Genomic DNA, 13,170 nt, shown 5'->3' on the forward strand with positions numbered 1-13,170 from the left:
TTTCTGGAATTTTCCAAGCTGCTTAAAGGCACAGTTAACTTAGTGTATGTATACTTCTGATCCACTGAAATTGTGATATAGTCAATTAAAAGTGAAACAATCTGTCTGTAAACAATTGTTGGAAAAATTACTTGTGTCATGCACAAAGTAGATGTCCTAAACGAATTGCCAAAACTATAGTTTGCTAATATTAAATCTGTGGAGTGGTTAAAAAATTAGTTTTAATGACTTCAACCAAAGTGTATGTAAACTTCTGACTTCAACTGTAGTGCCTTGATCAGTGAGGATACCTGCACTCGCGGCAGCATGTTCCACAACCTGGGGGGGAGAGTGTAGAGAGAGAGGGGTAGGATGAGGAAAAGGGACAGAGCGAGAGGGAGAGTGAGATGGAGAGTGAGAGAGTGGGATCTTCTTCCCTTCGGTATGCCGACATATGATCCTCACGCCGGGCGGTGGCACTGGACCCACTCCGCTGTTCCTTTCGGTAGATGACAGATGAACTGCTCCAGTACCACTAGAACGACGACTTCCTCTGTGTCGTGGTCCTCAGTCATTTCTGACAGGTGTCACGAAGCTGTTGAGCGAACGCAAACAGGCGGCCACGCTCGTCAAGCTTCAGCGAGCGAAACTGCTGCCAGTGTTGTTCAGGGCTTTGGCCAACCCGCTGCAAGATGGTCTTCTTGAGTTCATCATACACCAGGAGATTAGCCGCCGGCAGCTGTTGGGCCATGAGTTGAGGTTTGCCAGACAACAGTGGAAGGAGCCTGGCCGTTTTTCGAACAAGTCCAGAAAGGCCGCTGTGTCCAGGGTCACGGACAGGGCTTTCCCCTGGCATAGTAAGCTCCAGATCGCCTGCTGTTCTTCTGCTTGTGTCTGGAGAATCTCCTGGAAGTGACGATCCTGACCTTTACGCAGCTCAAGCAGGGCCTGATGTTGGGTACAGTTGAAGTCAGACGTGTACATACACTTAGGTCCTCTGCGCAACATCTCAGTACGTAGTTTTGCGGAGGAACTCTTCAGAATTATCTCCTGCGTGGGGATTCCAAAGGAAATCCTCACTGATCAAGGCACTACTGTTGAAGTCAGAAGTTTACATACACTTTGGTTGAAGTCATTAAAACTAATTTTTTAACCACTCCACAGATTTAATATTAGCAAACTTTAGATTTGGCAAGTCGTTTAGGACATCTACTTTGTGCATGACATGAGTAATTTTTCCAACAATTGTTTACAGACAGATTGTTTCACATTTAATTGACTATATCACAATTCCAGTGGGTCAGAAGTTTAGATTCTCCAAATCTGGAGAAATGCTGTCATCTTCTCTATGTCAGTGCATTTGCAATGTACAGATCATACAATTTTGTAATTATTTTGTAATACATTTATTACTCACAAAGTGTGTAAAGTCCCCCCCCCCCCCCCCCAATATGAGCCATGTAAGGGGGAATTCCCCCTCATTTTCAAAGAAAGTGTGAAAAACCATCACACTGTTTCTCCCAGATGCAGCTGAAATTTGATCTATGCACAAACACAACATTTCAAGCAGAATTGTCTGTTATTTTAGTATTAACCCGAGCTTCAGATGTGTGTGCTTGTCATCTGTATCTCTGCATGTTGATATCAGACATGCTGAAGAAGATCCATGAAGTTCTCGTGCTTGTATATGAATTAGCTTTTCAAATTTTCAGATTAAATGGTTAATTCCTTTTTAAAGCCGCACATAACCAGCAAAGTTTAAACTCTTGCTTTAGCACAGGGGTGAATTGACAGGTGAGTGGTGGTGCTTCACTGCTGTCCGGGACACATTCAGGACACATTGCATTTTACACCTCAGATGTGATGTGGAACACATGCGTTTTTGATTACCTTCGTATGTGATTTAGGTGATCAGATCATACAACATTTTGGCCCCTGTTTCCATGTGTATTTAGCGTGACCACTTGTGATCGGATCACCAAAAATGTATCTTAATACCAGTTGGAAACTGGGACTTAGAGTCTCCCTACAAGATTACTGTAGCTTTTGTGTAGTTTAGTTTAGAGCTTCTTAGATGGGTCTGTGTGGTACAAAGTTAGATTACTTTTTAATAATATCCGGATGTATGTTTTAGGAGATGAATGTTCACATTCATACCTATGTTAGTTTGTCTATGTGTGTTTCTAATTGTAACTTGCAGTGTGTGTTCTTTTGTGTGTGTTCTTGTGCCTTGAATGTAATTTAATATTCAAATGACATAATTTTGATGAATTTAATTAAAACTAAATATTTAATTCAGATGAACATAACAATGTGTTTGTGTGTGTGTGTATGTGTGTAATGTGTATACAGGTAATGGAGTCTGCTCTACACAGGAAAATGGAGAGAGAGAAAGACTGGCCTCCCTTCCCTCATCCAGTCTACAGGTATGGTTCATCTTTAGGGCCGTAGGTTATTTTTTGGAACTTTTGAGTAGAGTTTGATTTAGATTAGGGATGAGTTTAGACAAACTTTTTTGCAGAAAGTCTCCTTTTTTTAATTATATTTCTAGACATTTTTAGTTTTTACAAAAACATGCATAGAATCTTAAAGAATTGCCATAGATGAAACCTGGTTCAGGTACTTCCTTGTATCTTTGATTAGTAAATGGTCTCATCCATCTTTACTATGTTCTTCTGAATTCAGGCAAATAAAACTGATCAAACATGTTTCAGTTCCAGCACTTTACTGCCTTTATACTGTGATACTGATATGTTAATTCTGTCATGGTTCTTATATTCAGCACTGGCTTTATACTGTCGCATCTGCAGTAATTTAAGAAACTCTACAGGCCTTATACTGTTAATTGTTCTGGTAAACTATGATTCTGTCTCTTACAGTGTTTATCTGTTTTCTTTTTTTAGAAACCAATCAGCAATGGCCTGCCACCAACCCCTAAAGTACATGTGAGTCATCCATCCCTTTATCTTTCTCGTTGTCTCTCTCACGCTCTCATAGACACACACACACACACACACACACACACACACACATACACACAGAAGTTTGTTTCACTATATAAGTGAGGACATCTCATAGACTTCCATTGATTTCATAGCAGGCTAATGACATTTTCTATTCCCTAACCCTTCCCCTAAACCTAAACTTTTTTACTAGCGAGGACCACCTAAAATGTCCTCAGTAGTGGGTTTTCAACAAGTTTCTCTATATTAGTGGGGACATTTTCAAAGATTTGGCATTCATAAATATAGTGAAACCTGTACACACACACACACACACACACACACTTTGAAAGATAAATCAACATACATAGTTTCCGGTTTCACAAATATCCAATGATGAGTAAATATTTTTAAAAACTTAATTCACAATAAATTATGAATTGCTTTTCGAAGATTCTAATGAGATAAATTGACTGGTTACTTCATATGGAAATTAATCACATTACTAATTATGTTTAAGTTACTTTTCACAGGAAGTTTTTGTTTTTCCATTCAACAAATCCAAAATGTCTGTTTATTGACTGTTTAGGGGGCGCATTCCCTTTAGCTCTCACAGAAACACAAACAGACATATTGCACATTACGTATGTAATACATTACATATTAATGTAATTCATGTTTTAAATGTATTCTACATGAATAACATTATTTTAGAAATATGTGTTATTCAAGGAATGTATTTAAAAGTAATTAACCGTAATGTCAAAAAATGGTTTGATAACAGTAAATAATTATATTAAAATCAGATTACACCCAATACTGCAAATATCACAGCAACTACACTTGGGGCAGTACAGATTCATTTCTGCTGACGTGATGTTGATCGATCTTTCTGCTCTGCAGATGGGAGCTTGTTTCTCTAAAGTGTTTAATGGCTGTCCCCTAAAGATTCATTGTGCCTGTTCCTGGATAAACCCCAACACCAGGGGTGAGAAACAGCATTCTCAGTCATTTTAGCTCAATGCATCTAAATTAAGGTCACAATTATTGTTCTTTTTGGTTTAATGATCTTCTCTTGTGTCTCTGCTTCAGATCAGTATCTGATTTTCGGAGCGGAGGAAGGAATTTATACCCTTAATCTGAACGAAATCCACGAGAGCAGCATGGAACAGGTCAGGGCCTACATGCAGCTCTTCATAATGATATTCTTTTGATATTGTGGTCAGAGAAAGAGAGAAAAAATCTGCCTGGATTTTTCCTTGATATTTGGATTTCTCTTTTGCGATTTAGGGAATGTGAATGTGCTTATGGGAATATAGATTTATTTTATAGAGCAAACACATTTTAATTACACCTCTTTGCATACTTAAATCCTCCTGCAGCTGGTTTCACGGAGGTGCACATGGGTGTATGTAATGAACAACTGGCTGTTGTCTATATCAGGTGAGAGAAAAAGCCATAAGGAAAGGAGTTGGAAGATTTACTGTTACTCTGAAAGAACATTTGAGGTTTTGTTGTACCATAATGCGACTGTATTTGCATGTGTGTGTGTTCCACAGGTAAAGCATCTCAGCTGTACTCTTATAACCTGACGGGTCTCTTTGAGCAAGCGCGACAGATGCAGAAGTTACCAGTTGCCATACCAACGCATAAACTCCCAGACAAAATCATCCCACGGTATGATTCAGGCTGATCTTTTACAAAGCCATTTTTATTGTTTTGAAGCTATTTATTCTGTTAAACCAGTAAGTGTAAATGGAATTTTCTTGAATCATGTAATTTAGAGGTTAAGTTTGTAATTGTTTCAATGTTTTTGTTTTTTCCGTAAGTTTAATATGCAGAGACAACTATAAATAAGCTATTCTTAGATTGATTTCTTGTTGCTTTCCACGAAGAGTGCAAATACAGTGATACTTTTATATACTGTATGTATCATCTATAGCATCCTCTTGAATGTTTTCATTTTGTGTTTCAGTGCATTCATTTTAATGCTTTTCTTTCAGGAAGTTTACGGTGTCCAATAAAATACCAGAAACCAGGGGTTGTCAGAAATGCTGCGTAGGTCAGTACCATTCATATGTATGCACTCACATTTGATTTGGCAGTGTTTTGTGTTTAAACTTATACCAAAAAGCATGATTGGTACATATTTTTAAGATCTGAACATCTTTAAGCTGGATAAGTACACATTCTCTGCATTAATGCATTCAAGGACAGTGAAATATGCTGCTCTATGTGTGTGTAGTGCGTAACCCATACACAGGTCATAAGTACTTATGTGGAGCTTTCCAGTCCAGCGTAATGCTGTTTGAATGGGTGGAAGTCATGCAACGCTTCATGTTGATAAAGGTGAGCAAGAGATGGAGAGTAATAGAGAGACACAGAGTGCATCCATACACAAGAGTATAATCCTGTGTATGTTTTATGTTCAGAGTATAGAGCTCACCCTGCCGTGTCCATTAGAAGTCTTTGAGATGTTGGTGGTCCCTGAGCAGCATTATCCACTGGTTTGTGTGGCAGTCAGTAAAGGAAGCCACCCCGATCAGGTGGTCACATTCGGCACAGTCGATCCCAACGCCACCACCCCTGCCTTCACAGAGCCCGGTCAGTATCACAGAGTCTTACCGTCTCAGTTCAAAAGGCAATGACTTTACTTGGTTTGCTAAAAAGATGTTTGGAATTTTTAGAATGTTGCATTTGGTTCTTGAATAAATGTTGTTGTGTTTCCAGAAACACCTCAGACGTGTGTCATTCATGTAACTCAACTGGAGAGGGACACTGTTCTAGTGTGTCTTGATCGTAAGTACATGTTATTGCTGCAAACTTGTGTTTGTCAGTTTTGAAATTACATTTTGTGATGAAAGTGTTTCTTATTATAAAACAGATAATTCTGACTGTAAAATCTAATTGGATGAGCCATTTTTAAATTGCCAACATACACCTATGACCGCACCTATGACCGCACAAGCCTAGTTACTGTATACTATATATAATTAAAGGTGCACTCAGTAATTTTTTCTCCATTAAAAATGTTTACTCCTAAAGAAATGAATTGTAATTTTGAAACATATGTATAAAATCATGACCACTCACATGAGATAAGGACTCCAGTCATATCAGTAACCTTATAAAAGCTGTGTTATTGTACATGGGGCAGGGGCGCCCTCATGGGGGCTGCCATTTTAGAATCACATGACCAGATTAATACTACTCGCTACTACTACTTGTTATTGGACACTTTCACTCTTGGAATAAATTAATCATGGCTGATTGTGAATAGTGAATTTCTACAATGGCATCTGTAACTGAAAACTATTGATTTTGAATGATGCTGCATCCACACCAGTAGGTGTCACTGTAAGTCCAAGATGACACGAGCAAAAAGTTACTGAGTGCACCTTTAAAGGTCTGGAATGTGTTGAAGCCATGGCTCTTCTATCGTTTCTTGTCCTCTCTCGACTATACTACAAATAAAAATGGTAAAACGACAAAAATTATATTTTTTCAAATAATTGTTTATTCTGATTTTTACTATAAATGCATTTTATTTATTATTTATTGTGCATTTTGTTGTTGCCACAGTTTTATAAAAGCAACTGGCCACTCGAGACTTTAGTGTGTTACAGTGATTGTACTATGGTTAAGGGGTGTTTTTAGACACAACTTGGTAAAAAAAAATGGTTGGTGTAATGGTTGCTGAACTTCAGACAGGATCTTTTTCCATTGATATTTTTCAGCTGCAACTTTAACATCGATTCATGTTCAAACATGCATTTGTACATGCTTTTGGTTTGTCATTATTCAGTAGGTCCATCATGTTGATTTGTTTCTGTGTTTTGAAGGATGTATAAAGTTGGTGAATTTACAGGGCAGGTTAAAATCCAACAGGAAGTTGTCAACTGAACTCACCTTTAACTTCCAGATTGAGGCAATAGGTAAGCATGATTTAAAATAATAATAATGATAAAATATAGCTGTAAGCAGAGATTAACAGGGTTCAAACATTCTAGGGTCTTTACGTGCATGCGATTGAAGATATTAATTATTTTGTCTGTAAGCACCTAAAATAGAGATAAAATGCTGTCATTTTCAGTACCAACAGGTTGAGGATCATAACAGATATGGCCTTTTTAACATTCATGACTATTATAGCACCACCTGTTGTCCAATCTCCACCAAATTTTGCGCGCTTCTTTAGAATTTCAGGTCGCATATGTGAACTAAATTTGATGAAACTCGGATTTGTCCTTTAGGAGTTATATGCTTTTGGGTAAAGTAGGCCATGGCCATATTTTTTAATTACCCTGTTGTAGCCATGCCAAATAATATATATATATATATATATATATATATATATATATATATATATATATATATTATTTATATTATTATTATTATTATTATTATTATTATTATTATTATTGATCTAGGCTGTCCACAGTTTCTTCCTGGATAGGTTTTTTGATGTTGAATTAAAAAGGACTAGGACTAGTTCACAAAAGTATTTTTTTTTTCCAGTAACCTAAATACTTAACCAACGTTTTGATTGACACCAATGATTCTTGAGGCAAAGTTTTTCAGAATGAGGAGATCTATCATATGACATGAATAGTTTATGTCTGTGTGAAACACCGCAAAATATACAACAATTTACACGCGTTTAAAACGTGATAGCGCTTTTCAAATTTTGCACAGACCTCTTGGACAGAGAGTCGGATAGGCCCACAACCTTTCGTTTCGATCAGCCTTTGCTAACCTTGTCTAATAGCTGCTAAAATTTGTATGGTCAATGGCAGCCATGACTGACATGGACCTTGATGGCACATTGGACAAAGACACTGCATGCAAAATTTCAAGTTAATCAGACAGTTCAAACAGTTCCATAGTTAGAGCTATTTTTGGGGTTGTCATTGGTATAGCACCACCAAGTTGCCAAGGTGTGTAATTTTATTTCATATGTCCTCAGATTAACCCCGTACATAAGTGTCCCAAGTTTTCTGAAAATATATCATTCCTTTCAAGATTTATAGTCATTTAAGTAAAAGTGGCCATGCCCACATCTTACGTTTTGGCCTGCCATCACGATGTTGAATCGAAAGTTGAAACTTGTTTTGATAATTATTGATATTGGGACTCCAAAGAATCTTTCTACACACTGATCTGGTTCCAATGGAGTGAATGGCCAAGGACTAGTTCAAAAAAGTAGGTTTTGCAAAACAATCCAATATGGCAGATTTTTTGTGATGGGCCAAGGATTCCAATGATATAAGGCACTTGAGCCTGTGACATACGGTTTAGTAGTTATGGCCCAAAACGCTTTTGCCTTTGTTATAAGAGCCCCCCAATTGGCCGATCAGGGCGACTCTATGCACATGTTTAGCCAGCTGGAGTACTACCATTCCACAAAGTATAATGTGTCTAGGCCCTTACAGTTTGGTCTGAACGATCAGTTTTAGGGTAGAAAAATAATCATAATAATACAAGGCTGACAATTACAATAGGGTTTCGTTTTAGCACTTTGTGCTTGAACCTCTGAAAAAGACTAAAGGAATGCTTATACAGAATATTTGTGATGGTGTAATAATCATTCTCTTTTCTTTTTTTTAAGTGTGTCTTCAGGACAGTGTTTTGGCATTTTGGAAACACGGAATGCAAGGGCGAAGCTTTAAAAACAGTGAGGTATGATTTACTTTTACCTTTTCTTTGTCATGAGGAGTCCTGTTTATATGGCAGTTACTGGATGCTTTTTTTTTGTAGATAATATGTATGTTGTTGGTAAACCATACTTTCCACTTTAGATTACTCAGGAGATTTCCGATAACTCGCGGACCTACAGGCTGCTGGGTTCAGACAGGTGAGAGCTCACCAACTCATGTTCTGTACCACACCAGTGCCATGGTGGGCATAGTTCTTATAATCATCTGTCTCTCTTTCTCAGAGTGGTGGTATTGGAAAGCAAACCAACAGAGGACCCCACGGCTCAAAGTAATCTGTACATCCTCGCGGGCCATGAGAACAGCTACTGACAACACACACTGCCTTAACACACACAAGCCACTCTACAGAAAGCATGATACAAAGTAGACGTGTACTTGTTACTGAGACATATACACCTCATTTTCATTTGTAAAGCTACTGAACACAAAACTACAACTTTTTGTACACATAAATGGTCCAAAATCTATAGATACTTTTCACATACAATTCAAACCAAACACTAAAGACATAGGCATCATTTAGGGATGGGACAGGTGGGACATGTCCCTACTACTTTTTGCCTTAAGCAATTTTGTCCCCACCACTTTCATCAGGTAAGGGTTTAGTTTGGGTGTGTAATAATAAGTGGCTATCCAGCAATTAAGTTTATTATTTTTAATATTATTATATAAGTGCTCGTTGCAGCTGTTATCAGTGGGGTTGTGTAACTGTGGGCGGCAATGTTCTCTGGTGCATCCAGACACTCGCTCTACTCGCTCCGCTGTTTTGCAGCTCGTGCTCCTTTCCAGTTAAATCGCAAAGCAAATACAAACAGATTTGTCCCCGCTCATGATATATGGTATATCCACTAACGTACAGATACAATCTTCGTTTATTAAAACAAAAAGTTATATTAGGGTGGATTAGAACCCAGAATTCCTTGTATTGGAGGCAAAAAAATCTCTGTGAGCCCAAATGATCAATCTGGGTAAAATGTCACTGAGCTACGTATTTATTCACTGAACAAAAAAATTCCAGTACTGGCAGTGTTAGATATATGGATCAAGTTATCTAATTAATTATGTAAATTGTTATTGGAGCGCTTGAATTGTTCATCAAAAATGACTTTTTTTGACTTTTCGAGAAATTCGATATTATCTGCACATAACCTAATTAATACCCATGAGTTCTGCCACTTCCTGATGTCACAACCCCACCCCACAAACTGTCCCCACCACTTTTTAAAACAAAATGATCAGCATGACTACAGATATCTTTCAATACACAAACACAGTCCAAATCAAACACTATATTTCAATTCACAAAAACAGTGCAAAGCAAACACTACAGATACTTTTTGAAACATAATCCAGTGTCAGAAATGAACTTTTCCATAAAGGGGATAATAATTCCCCCTGGATTTGTTTCTTAGGAGCATTTTTAATGTTTATGAGGGCTTTTTTTTTTTTTTTTTTAAACATGAAAAATACACTGTCATCCTTGTATTAAAATTGTATACATTCATTAATATAAGTTATCAGTCTGAATAATTAGATTGATAAATTTAGATTTAGAAATATAATTACCTTTTGTCCATAAAATTAAATCCACATCAAATCATATTTTATGTGATAAAGTGTTTAACTAGTCTTAGAATAGAATAGTAAGTACTATATCATATGTTACAAACAAAAAACAGAATAAATTCATTACGGGGGCATATGTTGCCCCCAAATTTTGCATTTCTGTCACCTTAGGTGGCATTTTTGCTCCATGCCCTCCTTAATTTCTTAAAAGCCCACATAGTTCAAAGCAAACACTACAGATACTCTCAAGACATAAACACAGTCAAAAACACAGTTCAAATCAAATACTACTGTACAAATACTTTCTAAACATAACACAGTTCAAAGCAAACAATATAGATACTTTTCAATACATAATCACAGTTCAAAGAAAACATTATAAATAGTTTTAATACATAAACAGTTCAAACCAAACACTTCAGAGACATCTAAAAAACACAACCACTGCACCAACAGTTCAACATAACAGAGAGACATCTTAATGTTAAATATTACACACAGTAGACACAGCGTTTTAGTACAACTTTTGTCTAAAAGAGGAAACAAATTACTTTTTATATCTGGCATGATTTGCAGATGTTGTTAACTTTGTAGCTCTCAGTACTGCAGTGATGCAGCCCAGCAAAGAGGTCCTCCCTGTGTTATTCTAATAACCCCGAATCTAACCGAATCACTGTCTTCTTCTGCTTCCTTCATTGCTTTCTTTTCATTTCTCTCATTTGGCTCCAGGCAAGTAAGTGATCCCAGTGATTTATGTCCCATTAGTTGCATATTTCATTTTCAACAGCCCAACAAATGACTGGAACTTTAGTGCAGGTGTTTATGTTGTTTTATCAGTGACAAATAAACAATAATTAACAACAATATGAAATAATAAGTTTAACCCTTGTGCGACCTTCGGGACATTTTTGTTTTTTATTGACGCACAAGGGTTAAAATAGTACAATGGGGAGCCGCAGTGGTGCTAAAAGCACTTGCGTTTTATGTGACTGCTTGAGTAAACCAGTCTCCTGAAACTAGGATTTGCCATCTCATCCTGTCACAATGCTGCCTCTCATGTTATTCAAACTGAGGAAGAAGTCCTAAAGGGTCATCATTTGTATGTTACCCACAAACGGTGACTTACTGTTGTAACACGCTAGTTGACCGTTACGCAGCCGTTACGAGGTTGTTATCTCAGTATAAAAGATCTCTGGTATTACTATGGTACATCTCTGAAAATCAGTGTCCAAAAAACCTTGGTAATACTTTAGTCCTAAGATCTTCTAAGACAGTGGTTCTCAACTGGGGGTTGGGACCCACTAGGGGGCCTCAGCACACTTCCGGGGGGCCTCAAGATCTCTTAAAATTATTTAAAATAAGGTAGATTATTATAATTTTTATATAATTATTATAATTCAACTTACTGAAAATGCTAAAAAAATGTAATAACTTCCTTCAACAGCTTGCTTTTTACGAAGAGCATACAGTTACAGATACAGACATTTCTGGAATCACAAAATTGATCATGATTAATTGTTTTGATCTATTGACGCCAGTAATTTTTTACATTAAAAAAACTTTGAAAAACGAGCTTTGTCATCATAACAGTAGAAGTATCAGAGGAAATATCTTACAATAGATATATCATATAATATAAATATATAATATTTATATTAGGGGGGTCTTGGAGTCAAAATGTTTGAGAACTTCTATTCTAAGAGACTGTTTTTTACTATAATCAATGAAAAAGCATGTTTATTAAATAGTGTCATCATGCCCTACATTTTAATAGAAATGGAATTTTAGAAACCTGGAAAATAGTTTTTTATGTTATTATTTATACTGAAAAGCCAAGTGTCATGTTTTAGTTAGTTACCAAGCACTGTTATTGATTTGCACAATACTTTTGCTCAGCTATATGGGTGCTTTTCTTAGTGTGCTGTGTTAATGAGTGTGTGCGCACTTACAGGCTGTGATGTCAATAGACAGAGATCTGTTATGCAGAGAAAAGCTATTTATCAGGCTCACTGAAAACCTAGAGATAACACAATGTCTTATGAATGCAGTATATGTAAATATGAAAGAGGAAGCCAGAAAAAGAGCTTTTTCTAGTATGTAGTTGTCTGTGAAGACTTCTAGCATTTTATTCTGTTTGTACGGTTTCAAATCTGAATTCTAACTCTTGCTATTTTTTATTTAATTTTTTTAAATGACTGAGTCATGTTTCGCTGAAAGGACAAATTTAGCATGTCTCTACCTCTTACGTGTCTTCAAAAACCTTAGTTTGGGGGCCTGGGTAACGCAGCGAGTATTGACGCTGACTACCACCACTGGAGTGGCGAGTTTGAATCCAGGGTGTGCTGAGTGACTCCAGCCAGGTCTCCTAAGAAAACAAATTGTCCCGGTTGCTAGGGAGGGTAGAGTCACACAGGGTAACCTCCTCGTGGTTGCGATTAGGGGTTCTTACTCTCAATGGGGCGTGTGGTAAGTTGTGCGTGGATCGCGGAGAGTAGCATGAGCCTCCCGTGTTGTGAGTCTCTGCGGTGTCATGCACAGCGAGCCACGTGATAAGATGCGCAAATTGACGGTCTCAGAAGCGGAGGCAACTGAGACTTGTCCTCCGCCACCCGGATTGAGGTGAGTAACTGCGCCACCACGAGGATCTACTAAGTAGTGGGAGTTGGGCATTCCAAAATTGGGAGAAAAGGGGATAAATAAATAAATAAAAAACTTAGTTTGACCAAAGCTCAAATCAAGCTTCATTGTATAGAAAAAAACAACTTTAACTGTCTCTCTGACAACATTTTTCTGGACACTTTAAAATCGTGTCTATGGTAGTTGTCCATGTTACAGCTTTATAGTTCAGGACTTTTTTCCAGATTCAAAGAAGCCATGTCCATGTCTGTGATTAATCCACAGTAATATTTAATCAGTGTGTTTGAAAGAGTCCTAAATGTAACATGTGATTATTTGAGTACAGAGTG

The 13,170-nt window shown here is 37.3% G+C and overlaps 1 protein-coding gene across 1 annotated transcript in view; it reads left to right on the forward strand.

The window, feature by feature from the left end:
- LOC127411063 (mitogen-activated protein kinase kinase kinase kinase 3-like) overlaps nt 1–8,996 on the forward strand; it is a 29,124-nt gene extending 20,128 nt beyond the window's left edge. The window contains exons 20-33 of the mRNA XM_051646411.1: nt 2,332–2,405; nt 2,883–2,924; nt 3,825–3,909; nt 4,014–4,093; nt 4,304–4,364; nt 4,481–4,598; nt 4,925–4,983; nt 5,167–5,270; nt 5,354–5,525; nt 5,652–5,720; nt 6,764–6,856; nt 8,530–8,600; nt 8,720–8,775; nt 8,860–8,996. Coding sequence (XP_051502371.1) covers nt 2,332–2,405; nt 2,883–2,924; nt 3,825–3,909; nt 4,014–4,093; nt 4,304–4,364; nt 4,481–4,598; nt 4,925–4,983; nt 5,167–5,270; nt 5,354–5,525; nt 5,652–5,720; nt 6,764–6,856; nt 8,530–8,600; nt 8,720–8,775; nt 8,860–8,947 — 1,172 coding nt within the window. The 3' untranslated portion in view covers nt 8,948–8,996. The remainder of the gene's footprint in view (nt 1–2,331; nt 2,406–2,882; nt 2,925–3,824; nt 3,910–4,013; nt 4,094–4,303; nt 4,365–4,480; nt 4,599–4,924; nt 4,984–5,166; nt 5,271–5,353; nt 5,526–5,651; nt 5,721–6,763; nt 6,857–8,529; nt 8,601–8,719; nt 8,776–8,859) is intronic.
- The last annotated feature ends 4,174 nt before the right edge of the window (nt 8,997–13,170 follow it).

The sequence above is a fragment of the Myxocyprinus asiaticus genome, chromosome 20 (genome assembly GCF_019703515.2).
Source record: "Myxocyprinus asiaticus isolate MX2 ecotype Aquarium Trade chromosome 20, UBuf_Myxa_2, whole genome shotgun sequence".
Classification (NCBI taxonomy): Eukaryota; Metazoa; Chordata; class Actinopteri; order Cypriniformes; family Catostomidae; genus Myxocyprinus; species Myxocyprinus asiaticus.